The 15,553-nt window shown below is 31.1% G+C and overlaps 1 protein-coding gene across 1 annotated transcript in view; it reads right to left on the reverse strand.

Moving 5' to 3' along the window:
• The window catches only part of LOC148626279 (leukocyte tyrosine kinase receptor-like), a 112,875-nt gene that overhangs the window by 83,925 nt on the left and 13,397 nt on the right, over positions 1-15,553 (reverse strand). Inside the window, exon 2 of the mRNA XM_088570160.1 lies at positions 3,326-3,515. Within this exon, the coding sequence (XP_088426286.1) occupies positions 3,326-3,515 (190 nt within the window). The remainder of the gene's footprint in view (positions 1-3,325; positions 3,516-15,553) is intronic.

Genomic DNA, 15,553 nt, shown 5'->3' on the forward strand with positions numbered 1-15,553 from the left:
TTGGAAGAATATTCTTACGCATGTAATTAGTAAACCAAACGGATCATATTTTCAAAAATACAGAAGTCATCTCAGAACCAGAACTGGTTAAGATATGTTGAAACTTTTTTCGATCATAAAGCAGACATAATCGATTTTAAAGCATTGATAGACCCTAAAATAAAAAAATAAACATTGTGATAACAAATTTGTACCAGTAATGATGGACAAACCACAGTGAAAGGAGTATATTTAGAGTTATCAGTAAGAATAAGACAATTAATGAAGACAAGGGCGCAGTAAAATTCTTTTTTTCTTCGATTAATTGCGATAAACTATAACGACTGGTAATGACATACTTCGAATATTTGTATCAGGGACATATCTATTTGATTGCCATTATAAACAAAAATCCCCTAAATGAGTACCTAATCATCTTGTATACCACTGCCAATGGATTCTATTGTGTTGCCGCCTATATCCATAGTACGCTCAAATCATTTGGATGAACAAAAAACGTTCTAAACGTTTTACATGGTTAGATTCATCATATCAAATAATTCCTAAAACTAATTGATTTCCCAAAATAAATCCGAGTATGACTTTCTGGTCGGGAATCTTGTGATAAAATTCAAAAGAAATTCACAATTACTATTCAAACTATCGTGCAGAAAAATGTTATTTTTTATCCCCTTTTCTTAGTTTCAACTAGAATTGTCATAAGTTATCAGGATGACGATCATAAAATTGTCCTGTTGACGATTTTAGAACTTTTGCAGGGCCAAAATAATTTTTATATTTCTAGTACAATTTAATGACAATGCTAGTCAGAACAATTTAAGGCCATTTAAGATTTTGTTGTTTGCTAACTGTTCGGAATAATTTGTCCGAAATATGTTACAAATATTTTTTTCTAACTTGCATAACGAGAATAGATATGGTGAATATATCAAAGGAACAACAACTCCATCGGGGAAAATGTATGCAAAAGGACATTCATGTGTCTTCTATGAACAACGAAGAAACCATCACACAACATAGCGGACTTCAGTTAGCCCTAAATGTATGGCATATGTATCTTTCGAAAGGTGGTCAGAAGTTATTTTACAATTTAACGTGACGCAATTTTGGACGCACTCATATGAACATTGAGCAAAATTTCATACAAGAACATTTCTGATGATTTGATTTTTTAATCAATTTTGGACAAATGAAACAGGTCACAAAAAGCAAATGCGTTTATTTAATATCACTACTGTCTCAGAAATTATTTGAATGTTTTGTATTCGCGATAAATGTACATTGATTTTTCTCTTCAAAAGGAAGCCTCAATAAATATCAGAGGGTTATCAAACTAGAATTATTCAATGTTTTGTCGGCCTACTTCCTTTTGACATCCTCACTTTACACTGATTCCATTGTATTGATGTTTGTGTATTTGTGTTTTTTATTGTTTTGTTTGCACTTTGCTTGTTATTTTTATACTTTAAATTCATTTTATCTGTTAACAAACAAGAGGCTCTCAGGAGCTTGAATCGCTCACCTGGTTAATTTTTTTCCTTTCAAGGAGTTGTTCGACAATTTTGACTCAAAGAATACTTTGGTTGTCCTTATCATAAAGATCATTTCATCAATTGAAAGTTTCATTCTATCTATTGAAAGTTTCATTCTATCAATTTAAAGTTTCATTCTATCATATATAGTTTCAAGATATTGGCTGAAAACTGCTAAAACATAATTTTTGCCTTTCAAGGGCAATGACTCTAACAAGGAGTCGTCCGAAAACTTTGATCCCAAGAAATTTTTGTAGATCTTATCATAGGGATTATTTCACAGTTTTCACGATATTGGCTGAAAAAAACCCATCATGTTTCACCTTTCAAAGGCAATAACTCTTACATGGAGTCGTCTGACAACTTTGATCCCTTGAGACGTTTGTAAGCCTTATGATAAGTATCATTTCAACAACTGAAAGAATTTGATTAAACCTACCGGTTTTGGAGTTATATGCAAAATCTGCTGTCTGAACCCTATGTTTTTCACCGATATAAAATCCAAATAGTCGTTTTGTTCACGATACTCTAAGGAACAGTCATATGAAGTTTCAGGCAAATCAATTCCGTAGTTTCAGAGGAGAAGGTGTTTGAAGAAATTTTTAACGACGACGACGACGGACGCAATAGTTCTACGGACAGTTGAGCTAAAAAGGGGAAACACGTCTTTGTTTAATGCAATCTCCAATCAATATTGATATTTATTACTCATTATCTATTGATTTACATCGTTTACGTACTAATCGAATGAAAATAACAGACATTTAATAAGTTTGGACCATGATAGGACATAACTTAAAACATCATCGATAAAACATTATTATACTGCCATTGCAAAATAGATGAATTGCATTCATAACAATAAATCAATGGGAATCTGTATTAACAGAATCAAATAATTTGCACCGAGAATTGATTCAAAATGTGTCAGATTAAAACGGAGATTAGTGTCATTATTTGTTTGAATATTTGAAGAGTCTTTGTAATTCAGAAAATTTCCTTAGAAACTGTCAAGGAACCAAGTAATATTGAAAACAAATTGCCACCTATACATATCTTTTGAAAATACAAATGCATATCTAGCTTCAGATTTCATTAATTTTTACCAGACATACATCATAGATAACAAAGAATATTGAATAGCTGCCAGATTGAGTCAACGTATAAGATGACAATAAATTGGGTAATATTTCCGCTGGTTCTAACACTGAGCTGGTAATTTAAGATTTTATTCTCTGTTGTGTATATTTCTTTCGTTGATATGATCCTACCAGATTTTACATGTGTACGAAATACCAACAGTGTCAAGTCCCTAAATCTTTAATTGCCTTCTATACAGTTTTGAAAAAACCTGATAAAATAAGATAAATGTTTATTTTCAGTCTTCTAGAAATAATTTTTGGAAAAGAAGTTAATATTTCTTTCAAAATAAACCATGAAAAATCTACAATGCAATTCACGAGTCAGCAAACAATTCAATAGAAGCATTACTATGTCAGTAAAAGTTCTTACAATTATCTGGTGATTCCTGTCTATTCAAAAGAGTGTATTGATATGCCAAGGTCACAATGGTAATAAACGACAAGTCGGATTTGAAATATAAGGCAGTATTTCTAAGGTTTTGTACGTAATAAATTATAAATTTGCTGAGTTTGTCTTTATAGTTTGGTATCATCTGAGAACGGTTATGTACTATCGTGTTTATGTGTATTGATACTCTTTTAAACATTTTACGATTCGAGATGAGACTTTCTTACCACCATATTTGTTTTACGTTAGAAACATATACTTACACGTTCGTCGTTGAGGCAATTTTATAATATTGTCGAGTTATAGGTTCTCTGATACTGATACTGATGTTAGACTGTCTTCCATAATGCAGCAGTTGAACTTTAAATTGTGTCAGTTGATAAACATCAAATAGCTTTGAAAAAAGCTTATCACACCTTTTTCCATATTTCCCTGACATAAATTTGAAATGTCCTGAAAAAGATTTTTTGTTGAAATATAAAATCCTAGTAATACTAGGTTAATCAATAATGAAACCAGTATTAGAAACAAAAACAAGAACAAAATTAAACAAAAACACTAAAAAAAAACATAACAAAACAAAAAACAACAACAACCACAACAACAACAAAAATAAAAAAAATAAAAAAATTAACAATTAACAAAAAACAAAATGAAAGTGCCCGGAATACCTGGTGTACTGACATTGTCTGTTTCCGTCATATAACCGTGTAACAAAGTGTAAAATGTTGGTTAAAAGCTAAACTCTGTAGTAGACGTTTGAGGTGCTTTGTATGCTGCACATGATAATAACCATGGTATCACTGTTAATCGAAGATAATTCTTATTCACTAAAACATAAAAAATACTTCTAGCACTGTGCATGACTTATCAAAACTTTCTTGTGTAAGTTTTTCTAAAGTGGGAAGATTTCGATAAATGGTTTTAGAAATGTTCTATGTTTGACGAATAAAGCGTAGTCCCGTAGAGTGTTTAGAACTGCTCTGGACAGCCTATTAAATATAAAAAAGTTCTCAAGTATTTTAACTGTTCTAGTAAAATATAAATACAATGTCAATGTCGAGAACAATGATAATCCCTAAATCATTTAACTTTCAAGAAAGCTAGGAGCAAAAGATACCAATGTACATTTAAGACTAGCAGAGTTAAGTAGAAAATATCGTTTACTAGGCCAGCAGGTCTAATTATTCGTTTTTTCCTATTTATAAAAAAAAGTAAACTAGGTTTTGTATATCAAAATTCAAAATTGACAGGAAGTTTGTCAGCAACGGATATTCTCTCTAATTGTTGACCCATGGTCAGAGTTAATTGACCATAACCAATTTTCGACTAATGCCAATCAAAGGTAATTAGACCAGGTGACCGTGACTCAAAATATCCTCATGGGAGGTGTCAATCAGAAATAAATATATTATTGAGCCAATCAAAAATCTCATCAGCTGGTCAAAGGTAAACACAATCATGGCGATGTGCACTTGGCTTCATACGAGCTTCACAGCCCTGTTAAACCATATGATACATTCAGAAACAGATTTACCTTATAACAGAATACATTAAACCCAATTAACAATAATTATCCCCTCAGGAAGTGTCTAAAACACTTAGAATGCAAGAATTGATAAAAGAAACGGATGACATTTGTTTACACTTTTGTCAAGTGGCTTTTTGGCGGGAAAATCGGTAAACAAATAGAATGGGAATTCCCAAAAAGTTAATTAAGGAAATACTAAAGGCATTAAGTCAAAATATTCAGATATCAAACAGGAGTATAAGAGAACAAGAGATAATTTAAAAAGGGAAACAGTTAATTAGTATTATACTTTTTGTAACATTGTTACGGATATTAAGTAATAATAGATTTTCATGACTGAGGTTGATCGCCGAATATTTACAATTATAAAGATTGTAGCTTGCAACTAGTCGTAAAACAAAAACTTGGTATCAATAATCAACCGGGAGTAACTCATCATAAATAAAGGTGATTAGTTTCATGTCTTAGAAATAATAATGAATATTATTTTCTTATTTTGTCAGATGTTCAAGGTGACCATTTCATATATTATATTTCTTTCTATTATTATACCTTGCAGCGCATCATTGATTATTAACAATTTGATGTCACCTTTTCAATTCATGTTGCATATTCAGTTATATACTCACCTGTTATTTAATGTGTGTAATGTATTTGTAGTGAAGCCGACATCTTTTACAAAACTATATTTTTTAACGTTTATTATTCATACAGATTGTGACACTTTCATATAGTAATTATTGTTATTATTGACGTGAATTTGGCTCCTAGTTTATATATATATTGTTTGTGAAAAAAAAATCAATTTTTTTTCTCGTGTCTATTTGTTTGTTTGTTTGGGTTTGTTTGTTTATTTGTTAGTTTTTTGTTTGTTTTATTATTGAATTCAGGAATCGAAGATTATGTAGATGAATATTCGATCGGTACATGCTTTCCTTCATCGATTATTGATGTCCATAAAACTGTTTTAAGGATATTATTTTATTATTTGAATGATCTCCCCTATGAAGGAATAATTAAAATCATTGGTCTCGTTCTAATTTTAGATTGAACAAGACGTTATATCATTAATGGCAGACAAGAAAATTGTACAATATATCCCTGTACATTGAGAAAACTAAGAATGAGAAAATACCCAATGAGTGTATTTCTGTTTAAAAAAAGGAAAACGATCCACCTTTTCTACAAGTTCTACTTGAGAAATAGAATTAATGAACCCATCATTTAGAGGTAAACTATGAGAATAGTTAGAAAACCGAAATGAGGGAATTAAACAGACGAGTAGGAAACAGAAATGTCGAAAAGGAGAGACGAAATTTTGAATACCTGTCAGATGAGAAGCAGGAAAGCCGGCGGTACAAGAAAAGTAATCAAAGGCAAAGACACCACTAAATATTTGTTAAAGGAAGGGCAAAGGCTGTATTTTCCAATTAGAGAGTCATCCAAAGGTAAACTAAATGAATTTCATTCTGATGTGTGGGATTATCCAGACAGGAGAATGGATGGTAACCTGATGTCTGATATATAGAGACACCAAAATGATTTGGCTAAGAATTAGAAAATACCCAAAAAGCGTATTTCTGTGAAAAGAAGTTGAAGGCCTTCCGCATTGTCTTGTAGCTCACACCTGTGCATCGTTTTGGAAACTAGCATAGCAATATGCAGTTAAAAGCTGAGTTTGTTTCGATTTTAAATGCCAATGACTAGATTTTATCTAGCCTCAATTGAAGCCAGAGAAGAGACAGTAGAATAACAGGTAGCCGATACTGATTTGGATTCACTTCCCAAAACATGAATCAGAATCCAACGGCTACATCCCATCATCTGAAACGGTTTATCAGAGAGATGAACTTCGATCTTCTGACACGCGTCTTGAGATTCTGCACGGTACCAATCGATTGATTGAAAAATGAATTGAAATTTCATTTATTAAAGTTGAAGGCTTTGCACATCGTCCAGTAGTTCACACCTGTGCATTGTTGTGGGAACTAGCATAACAATATGCAGTTAAGAGCTGAGTTTGTTTCGATTTTAAATGCCAATGGTTAGATATTATCTAACTTTAATTGAAGCCGGAGAAGGAACTGTAAGACAACAGGTAGTCGATACTGATTTTTATTCACTTTCCAATCTTAGTCCAGTTAAACACTCAGTACCTTCAAGAAACCAGATATTGAATCTTCTGATGACATACTATCCGAGGCTATACAAATGGTAGGAATTTAAAACGACCAGAATATGGTATTTGATGATGTGCCAGATTTATTTAGAGATCTAGAGGAAAACTCAAATCGTTTGTACGCATAACAATGGTAACAACACAAACGTTGCCACCAACGCCACAATTAATCACGAAACAACAACAGAGCATCTTTTGAAATTACATCGGAGTCATTTTCCAATTCAACCATCTTATGTTTTCATGCAGTGTTGTATGTTTGGAACATTTCAGGATACTTTATTAGATGCATTTATGCAGTATATTCTTTAAACTGACACAGAAACTCTCAAATCCACATTAAAAGATGTCGACTCAGTAACCAAAACAGAGCTTGATGATATTTTTACTTATCACGAGCTTAAACGCAAGCAGGCAAACATGGAAGACATTTAAGATTTAATGGAAATGGCTCACAAAGAATTACTACATGCTGTAATGTTTGTTATTGGCTGCTTGAGCCCTATCGTGAATGAGATACATTTACCACTGGACAAGTTACAGTCGTTGTATAAAGACATGATATCAACAGCTAGACGCGTGATAAGTCTTCTTAAATTTCCCGAATTAGTCATTATCAAACGGCTATATCCAATCATTTGAAACGGTTTATCAGAGAGATGGACTCCGATCTTCTGACATGCTTTTTGAGATTCTGTACCGGTACCAATCTATTGAATGAAAATGCACTGAAATTTCATTTATTAAAGTTGAAGGCCTTGCACGTCGTCCTTTGGCTCACACGTTATTGGATCTACCATAGCAATATGAAAACTTCTCGAGTTCAGAGCTGAGTTTGTTGTGATTTTAAATGCCAGTGTTGGGTTATGGATATCGTTTAAAAAGTGCTATTCCCTGCAGTGCGAAAGAACACTTCAAATTTTTAAACATGTAGTATACGGTTACTAGTTGTGCATTAGAGTGATGTAATGATTATTGAAACTTTGTTCTCATTAAAAATAGAATATATCTACCAAATTATATAAGACATCTACAAATTAAAATAAATATAAATACGACGTGCCATACGCATAATTACATATACTCCAAAAGTTTCGATATAAACCAATATGAGTGGTGCGCTCAAAAAAGATCCAAGGACAGCCATAAGAAAGTATCAGTTCTTACCAGTGTCTTTTCATATTATGGTAGGTATTTCAAAAGTTATATGGATGTACTCGGAAATGAATGACAGTTTCTTCTTGCATCAACTTAATGCAGAGGTTGATATAGTGATTTTGTAAAGGATAGTCCAATAGAAAAGGGAAATGAGATATTTTTTGTCAAAATTTTGCACAAACAAAACACAACAAAACTTAACAAAAATTAACAAAAATTGGAGTTTTGGATTTCAAACAAATGATTTGTCACTTTTAGGCGCCTCACTTCTGATAAGTTCAAGTCAAAACCCCTAAAATCAATACCAGTGATCATTTTTGTGATATGCAATCTTGTAGTACACATCATGATCACGAAATGCTCCTTACATACTCCTCTTTCCTTAGGAAATCATGTCACAACTATAACCGTTCGATTTGTCTATATTTTTGGGAAATAGTCACCTGAAGCATACTAAAAAATAGCATATTTTAATAGCTTCCGAATAATTCAGCAGACTGTAACATAACTAAACAAAAAAAAAATCACAAACAATATCAGATTTGAATCACAAACATATAAATTAAGTAATAGCTTGACCAGTAGTAATAACTGTAAACCTAAAGAATCTTTGGACATTTTTTTACCTTAATTTAAGCTAGTATTATGTCAAACACTTATTTTTGTCTGAAGAATAAATTATGTTTGAGATTAGCAATTAGAACCAATTTACGTTTGTCACTGTTAGATAATTTACATCAAACCTAAGGGTTATTAAGCTAATTCATTATACACTCTTTTAATAAATTACATGTACTTGGGACAATATACTAATCAATAGTAAAACTTTTCTATATCAAATACTTATACATTTATAAACAACGGAACATAAGAGCGTTTAAATCAATATTTATGAATCAAGTTGAAAACGTACTGAAACTAAAAATTAAACATTGCACGTAAAAATCATAGGATTATACTACCCTCATGCAAAATTAATCACAGGCTGCATTTAGCAGTATGGTACCTTTCAATATAATTTCATAAAGAAATAGGGATTGTTACCTTACCAAAGTTATTGTCCGAACATAAGACGTCTACGGACGACGACAACGACGACGATAACATGATATCCTTAAATTCTACCGCAATTGTTTTGTCGCAATGCGGTCGTGTCAAAATAGAGGATGTCTGTCAAAATGATAATGATACAATTCTTCATTGATTTTAATAAAAAAAAATTTCAAAAAATTCATAATAACTCTCACTATAAATATTCAGATGTTAGTAGACACATTATATCACGGTAACCATGTTCCCATTTTTAATCTAATTTAAGTTTCACAATCTATTGTATTGTTCATTATTGTTATAAAGTGTGTACTAACGTGTTCAAATATGTAAGGGGAATTTTGCGCATGTAGTTTAGAAATACTAACTACATGTAATAACTCCATGGCATTAGTTAATATTTTGACAGGCAGATTTGTTTGTAGATTTAATTATATTATTGAAAAAGTAGCGAAGTTGATCACTATCCGTAATATCCTCCTTCACGACCAAGTTATAATATCTTTCATGGTCATTTGTTCTCGCTTGACAGTGTGACAGAGGTGTAGTCGTTTTGTTGTTGCCTTCTTCCTTCATTAGATATATAGTTTCATTAGTTATAGGCATACATCTTCATATAAGGAACAAATTAAATGTTTACATCTGTGTTTTTTTCTTTAGACCACATATATTTTATTTGGGTACAGAATATCATATACTAATATTATAGGTCTATAGAGTTATCCAGCTTGTTCTGTGTATCAAACTGTAAAAAAATATATGGAAAAGATATATTTGTGATTGTAACACAAGAATGACTGCAATAAAAAATTATTGATTAAAGCAACATTAAGATTGTTTCTCGGATATGTGTATAGCTTTCTTGCGTCCTCGGATTCTTCGGAAAATACATATCCATTTTCCTCCTTCAGCTGGAGTGTGTAATGCATAATTCGTCTGTTACCACAACGCATTTCTTTTCCGCCCCTGATACACAGGCAAATGTGCCACACATGGTAATCATATGGTTTGCATATGATTATCATATAAATCGAGCACCATATGATAATCACGTTTTTCACAAACATATGATAGTCATATGTTTTTCACAAACATATGATAGTCATATGTTTTTAAGCCAAAATTACCATATGAGAATCATATATTAATCATATGACTATCATATGGTCAATATCATATGATTGTCATATGATTACCATATGATTATTATATAAATCGAGCATCCTAGATTATCATATGTGGCACATTTGGCTGTGTAGTATGTGTGTTCAAATTTCCACCAAATTGTCCAAGTCTCTCTATTTAATACCGAGCTTTTAGTAAAAACTTTTTTAAAAAAGTTCGTATACTACAGTCAAGTCTGGTTACGTTAATTGTTTTATCTTAACAGACAGATAACTGAGCAAAACAAAATTGAATCGGTGTGTCATTTAAAGATTTTCACAAATAGATATAATAAAACCGATATCTTTATATTTAATATTTACAAGTAGTATGTTAAACTATTTGCAAGTTATTAACTGTGAAAACATAGTTAAGTCTACATGTATCTTATCTGAATAATGTCCATAAAACAAAACTGCAATGGATTTTTGTCCATGAAAGTTCCACATTAGACAGTTTCTCCTAGGCAGCTAGCCACACCTGCAAATAAATTTACCAGAACTGACCGACTTCGTTTCTTAAAATCACCCAAAGCCATTCTATTCTTTGATTATGGTATCTTTTCCCATATAAATTTTTTTTCCACCAAAATGAATGTCATCATGATTGCGTCTAAGGAGTTTCTGCATTTGCTCTATATATATGTTTTCTGTAACCATGTCAGCCCTTACTCTTTGATGAGACCCATTGCAGCATTGCACAGCTTTAACATAATAGTCATCTTTAACTTGTGGTTTGGATAATTGATGGTTGATTTTGCTTCCCACTAAATTATATTATTTCTTGAAAAAAATGTATGCAACTGTTTATGGCTATGTCGTATATCTTTAATTTATTATAAGAGTCAATATGCCAGACGTAATCGGGACCATTGCTGACATACTGTCGTCTGTGTAGATGTTTTCTTCTGCATTAGTACTCCATCTGGGTCTAGGATTTTAGGAAGATAATACGCTGTGTCTGGGGCAATTGTTAGCCAAGACAGTTTTCACTTATGTATCTATTTGTAGCGATGCTGCGGCCCGGGTTCTGCAGTTCATTCAAAATAATTAAAGCAACGTCATAGACATTAGATTTTTTTTTTCGTCTTGTCAATTGGAATGTTTCCAATGTTCTTTTCAGTTTTGACTTACTTAAGATAAATGTGTACGAGAAAACTCAAAATTTCAACGTGTAGCAGTCCAAGTTTTAAATTAAGCTGCACAAGTCTTTCTTTTTCCTTCTTCATTTTAATGAACAAACGACATACACTTTTCGTTTTTAAAAGAAGCATACGCGTGTCAAAAACAGAAAGTTTTGCGTTATTTTGCGAAAGTATCGCGTTATTACGCATAAGTTTCGCATTTTAACGCGTAAGTTTGCATTATTTCACGAAAGTATTGCGTTTTTTCACGACTGTTAAGCATTATTACGCGTATGTTTCGCCTTATCACTTGAAAGTATCGCGTTTTTTTTAATTATTTTTTTTGCGAAAGTTTTGCATTACTTATTTCGCGAAAGTTTTTCGTTATTTCACGAAAAAAAACCGCGTTATTTCGCGAAAGTTTCGCATTATTACGCAAGAGTATCATGTTATTTTGAGAAAGTTTTGCGTTATTTATTTTGCGAAAGTTCCGCATTATTACGCGTAAGTTTTGCTTTATTAGGTGAAAGTATCGCGTTATTTCGGAAAGTTTCGAGTAATTTTTTTAAAAATATTTTTTAGGTAATGGGCTTTCGAACTTAAACATGGCATTTGAATTGTTACAGAAAATAATGATTTAGCATAATAATATGATAGGACAACTCTTTTAAAAATAACTGATTACACTCGGCGAAATTTCACCCAAAGCCCCATATTTTGCTACTCAAATGCAGCAAACGCTATTAATACACAAGAAGGAACTTCAAATTCAGTTCATGTAGCAGTAGGAAATCCAGAATTTCGTTGTGAAACGTTGATCTTAGAGTATTCGATTGCTCAAATATTCTATTTTTAAAATTTGTAGAATATTTGTTAGTTACAGTTACTTTGGACCATATAGTCTAAGAAAAGTTCATCCGCAAAATGCGTATATCTAAAACAAAAGTGTACAATTACCATGATAAGAAAAATAGCCAATGAATATACTTTTTCCGTATAAAACTTTTCCATAGAATCATCAAAACTAAAACACGCATATTAAAATAAGTAAAATGAATGTCAGAACTTTACATACATTCTACTTTCATACCTAAGAGTTGAAAAAAAGCAAAAAAAAAAAAAAGGATTTCATTCAGAATTTATTTAACTGGGCACATAAAAAATATTAAACGGTTTTTAAAAACTATTAAGTTTTTAATACCATCAAAAGAAAGTTAAAGCTTTCGCACACAATTACAGGAAGTTGATTATGAAGTACGTTTATATCTTCATCGTCTAACCAATGACTAGTATTTCTCGGGTAATCGTAACATAATATATATGGTTAGTGACAGCAACAAAAAAAGTGTTTATTACAAGTTATTGTAATTAACAGGCATCAAATATAATTCACAATCACAATATCAATTTTCCAATTTGATACACTGAGTTGAAAGAAGTTACTATATTCTGCTCACTATAAGATTCACGTACCACATTTAACGAATAAAAACATTCTTAGTTGCAAAATCTCTACTTAATATAGGATAATTTTAAAGTAATTTATCACACCAATACTTCAATACAAAGTAAAAATTCAAGAGTATATAAACAAATAATGTAGATAACTATGTATAAAATATTCTGCTAGAAATCGATTATTGCCTATTAAGTTCAGATGTCGAACAACAAGAAAAAAAAACCTAAAATTACGGTAATTATCAAATTTCTGTTAGAATTACAAGTAGTTTATTTTGAGCAATATTTTAAAAGGTTTATTTTTTTTTATCATTTTGGACTCTTGTACAATGACATCAATTTCATATAGACATTTGACCTGTTCTAATCCGAGGACAAAAATCACATGTATCGGAAGGGGAGGCAAAGGGAACAATGATTAGAAAGGTAATAGAATAGAACATAATCTAGTGATAACGTTTAGACAACAAAATTAGACATACATAACAAAGAACATGAAAAATAACAAGCACATAAAAAGAGTAGTAAATAAGCTAAACTAAACTAAACTAAAAATTGAGAACATGAACTGTTTGCACCCATAGGGTAAGTGTCTTCTTATTTTTAGAAGCAACCACTGATTTGCTTATATAATGTCACCTATGGGGTAGACAAAAGTGGGAAGGAAACACGGTAAAAAAAATTGGTTCTCATAGCACTTAGGCATACACCATAATGATCATTATGATAGACAATTCATGGTGACGACCATTAAACCATATATATTAAGTGAATCTTTTCACTGATTTTTTTCGTAAGACGTGAATATAAAGTAATCTATGTTCCCTGCTGTCATTTCAACAAGAGGATAAATTCTCTGTAACACCTTGTCTCGTACGGATTTTTGTTACAAATATCTGGTAAACAATTCACTATAGTATATGTTAAGCTTTAATTCTGGTATTCGTCATATACAAGTGGCATAAATTAGAGATGTCTGTTATCACAATTGATTAGAATGGTTATTGTAAAATGTGTTGTCAATTCATTTTCTAAATGCTAGTTTCACATTAAAATCCATATTATTACTCTGTTATTGTTAGGTCAACTGCTTTATACTTCATAGATTTAAGAAACTGATTCTTTTTTATTCTATTATATAGCAACTCTGTGATAACTCCATGAAAAATTACCTATATATTAAAATTGTTCATGAAGTTTGAAGTCCACAAAAATCTTATTACTTTGTTGTGTATATTGTATGAAACATTCAAAATGCTTCGAACAAAGATATGTCATTTTTTAAAAGAAATACTTCTAAATTTGGACCTTTTCCTGACAACCAATGTGTAAAAAATAAAGAAAAAAAAATACTAGTATGTTGGAAATACAAATCTTATTTTTTAAATAGTACTTAAATCTGTAAGTGTGTCGAAAAATACATCTAAGGAATTTCATTTATTTCATTTTGTTTGCCTTTATTTATTCGAATATTTCCTGAATTTTCATCAGCAAAGTTATTTTGACATTATCTCTTCTGCTTAAAAAACCTACTGTAATGATGATATTTTTTGCTTAAAATATCAAGTGCACTGACGTATTTGCTACTACTAATATCACTATGTAATCGTAACGAAACAGTATTCTTACCAACACAAAATGTCATTTGTGTTCACCTGTAATACGTATAAGAAAAAAGGATTGAAGAGTTCAGGGCATCACTTCTAAAAAATCAAATATCCTAATAAAACAGAATATAAGAAAGAAATAGTTTTAGTATGATACTGTATTATATAGGAAGAAGACAATTGGTGAAATTCTGTTAAGGTAACGACTTTAATTTACTTCAGCACGAGCAATTTATTACTGATAAACTATTTCTAAAAATATGTGCTTTAAAAGGTAATGGCAGTGGTGCTTGTTGCAAAAACACATCTAACCTGGTTCAGACAGACAGCCTCAAAAAGTCCACATTTGAATATGATTCAGTGCAATAAAATTTTCAATTTCATTAAAAAAAAATTACGGAAAATTAATGTTTTTTGTTTTCGTATCTAATTTTTCGATCATCACCTTGATTCTTTCGGCGTAATTTATTGATTTGATTCATTATAAGACTACAATAAATGTCATAATATATTTTTTTTTCAGCTTAGACTATGTGAGGATTCTTATCAACAATGAACAGAAGTCGTTAAGGAGAAGACAATTAAAATATATATAACGACATCGAAAGGGATATTGTTAAATAAACATCGCATTATTCGAAGAGTTTTATTTGGCATCATATTGCCCTAAAATTGTACATGAAAGGCTTACTTTTTGAAGACTGAGAAAAGTAATTAAGATAGTTTTGTAACTTTAGAAATCTGATATTAAAATAGAAAGCTGTAGTGAAAAGTTGAAGCCAAGAACAGAATTGCATCGCATTTCAGGAAAAAAGCTACATGCATAACTTATCAACATTTTTTTTTTCAGACTTGTATAACACGTTAACTCACAGAGATATATAATTACATACCGTGAAAGCACTTTAATTCGTAGATACCAATTTTCATGGATTACGAAAGAAACACAAGTTCGTGGACTCTTGATTTCTTGGTTTTGGGGTTTTCAGGTTACACATCACTATGAATCTTCTTTTTGTAGGGAGCAAAATTTCGTGGTTTTGGTCTATCAACGAAGACCACGAAAATTAGTACTCCACGAATAATAGTACTTTTACAATATTCTCAACTATATAACGCCAGCTGCATAAAAAACGAACGATTGAGCATATGCGTATTATATTAAATTTCATTTTCTGATCAAGATTAAAAAAAAATTCTACCAAATTGCTTGTATTCATT

Source organism: Perna viridis, chromosome 2 (assembly GCF_037379345.1).
Source record: "Perna viridis isolate PV_CMFRI_1.1 ecotype Kerala chromosome 2, ASM3737934v1, whole genome shotgun sequence".
In the NCBI taxonomy this organism is placed as follows: domain Eukaryota; kingdom Metazoa; phylum Mollusca; class Bivalvia; order Mytilida; family Mytilidae; genus Perna; species Perna viridis.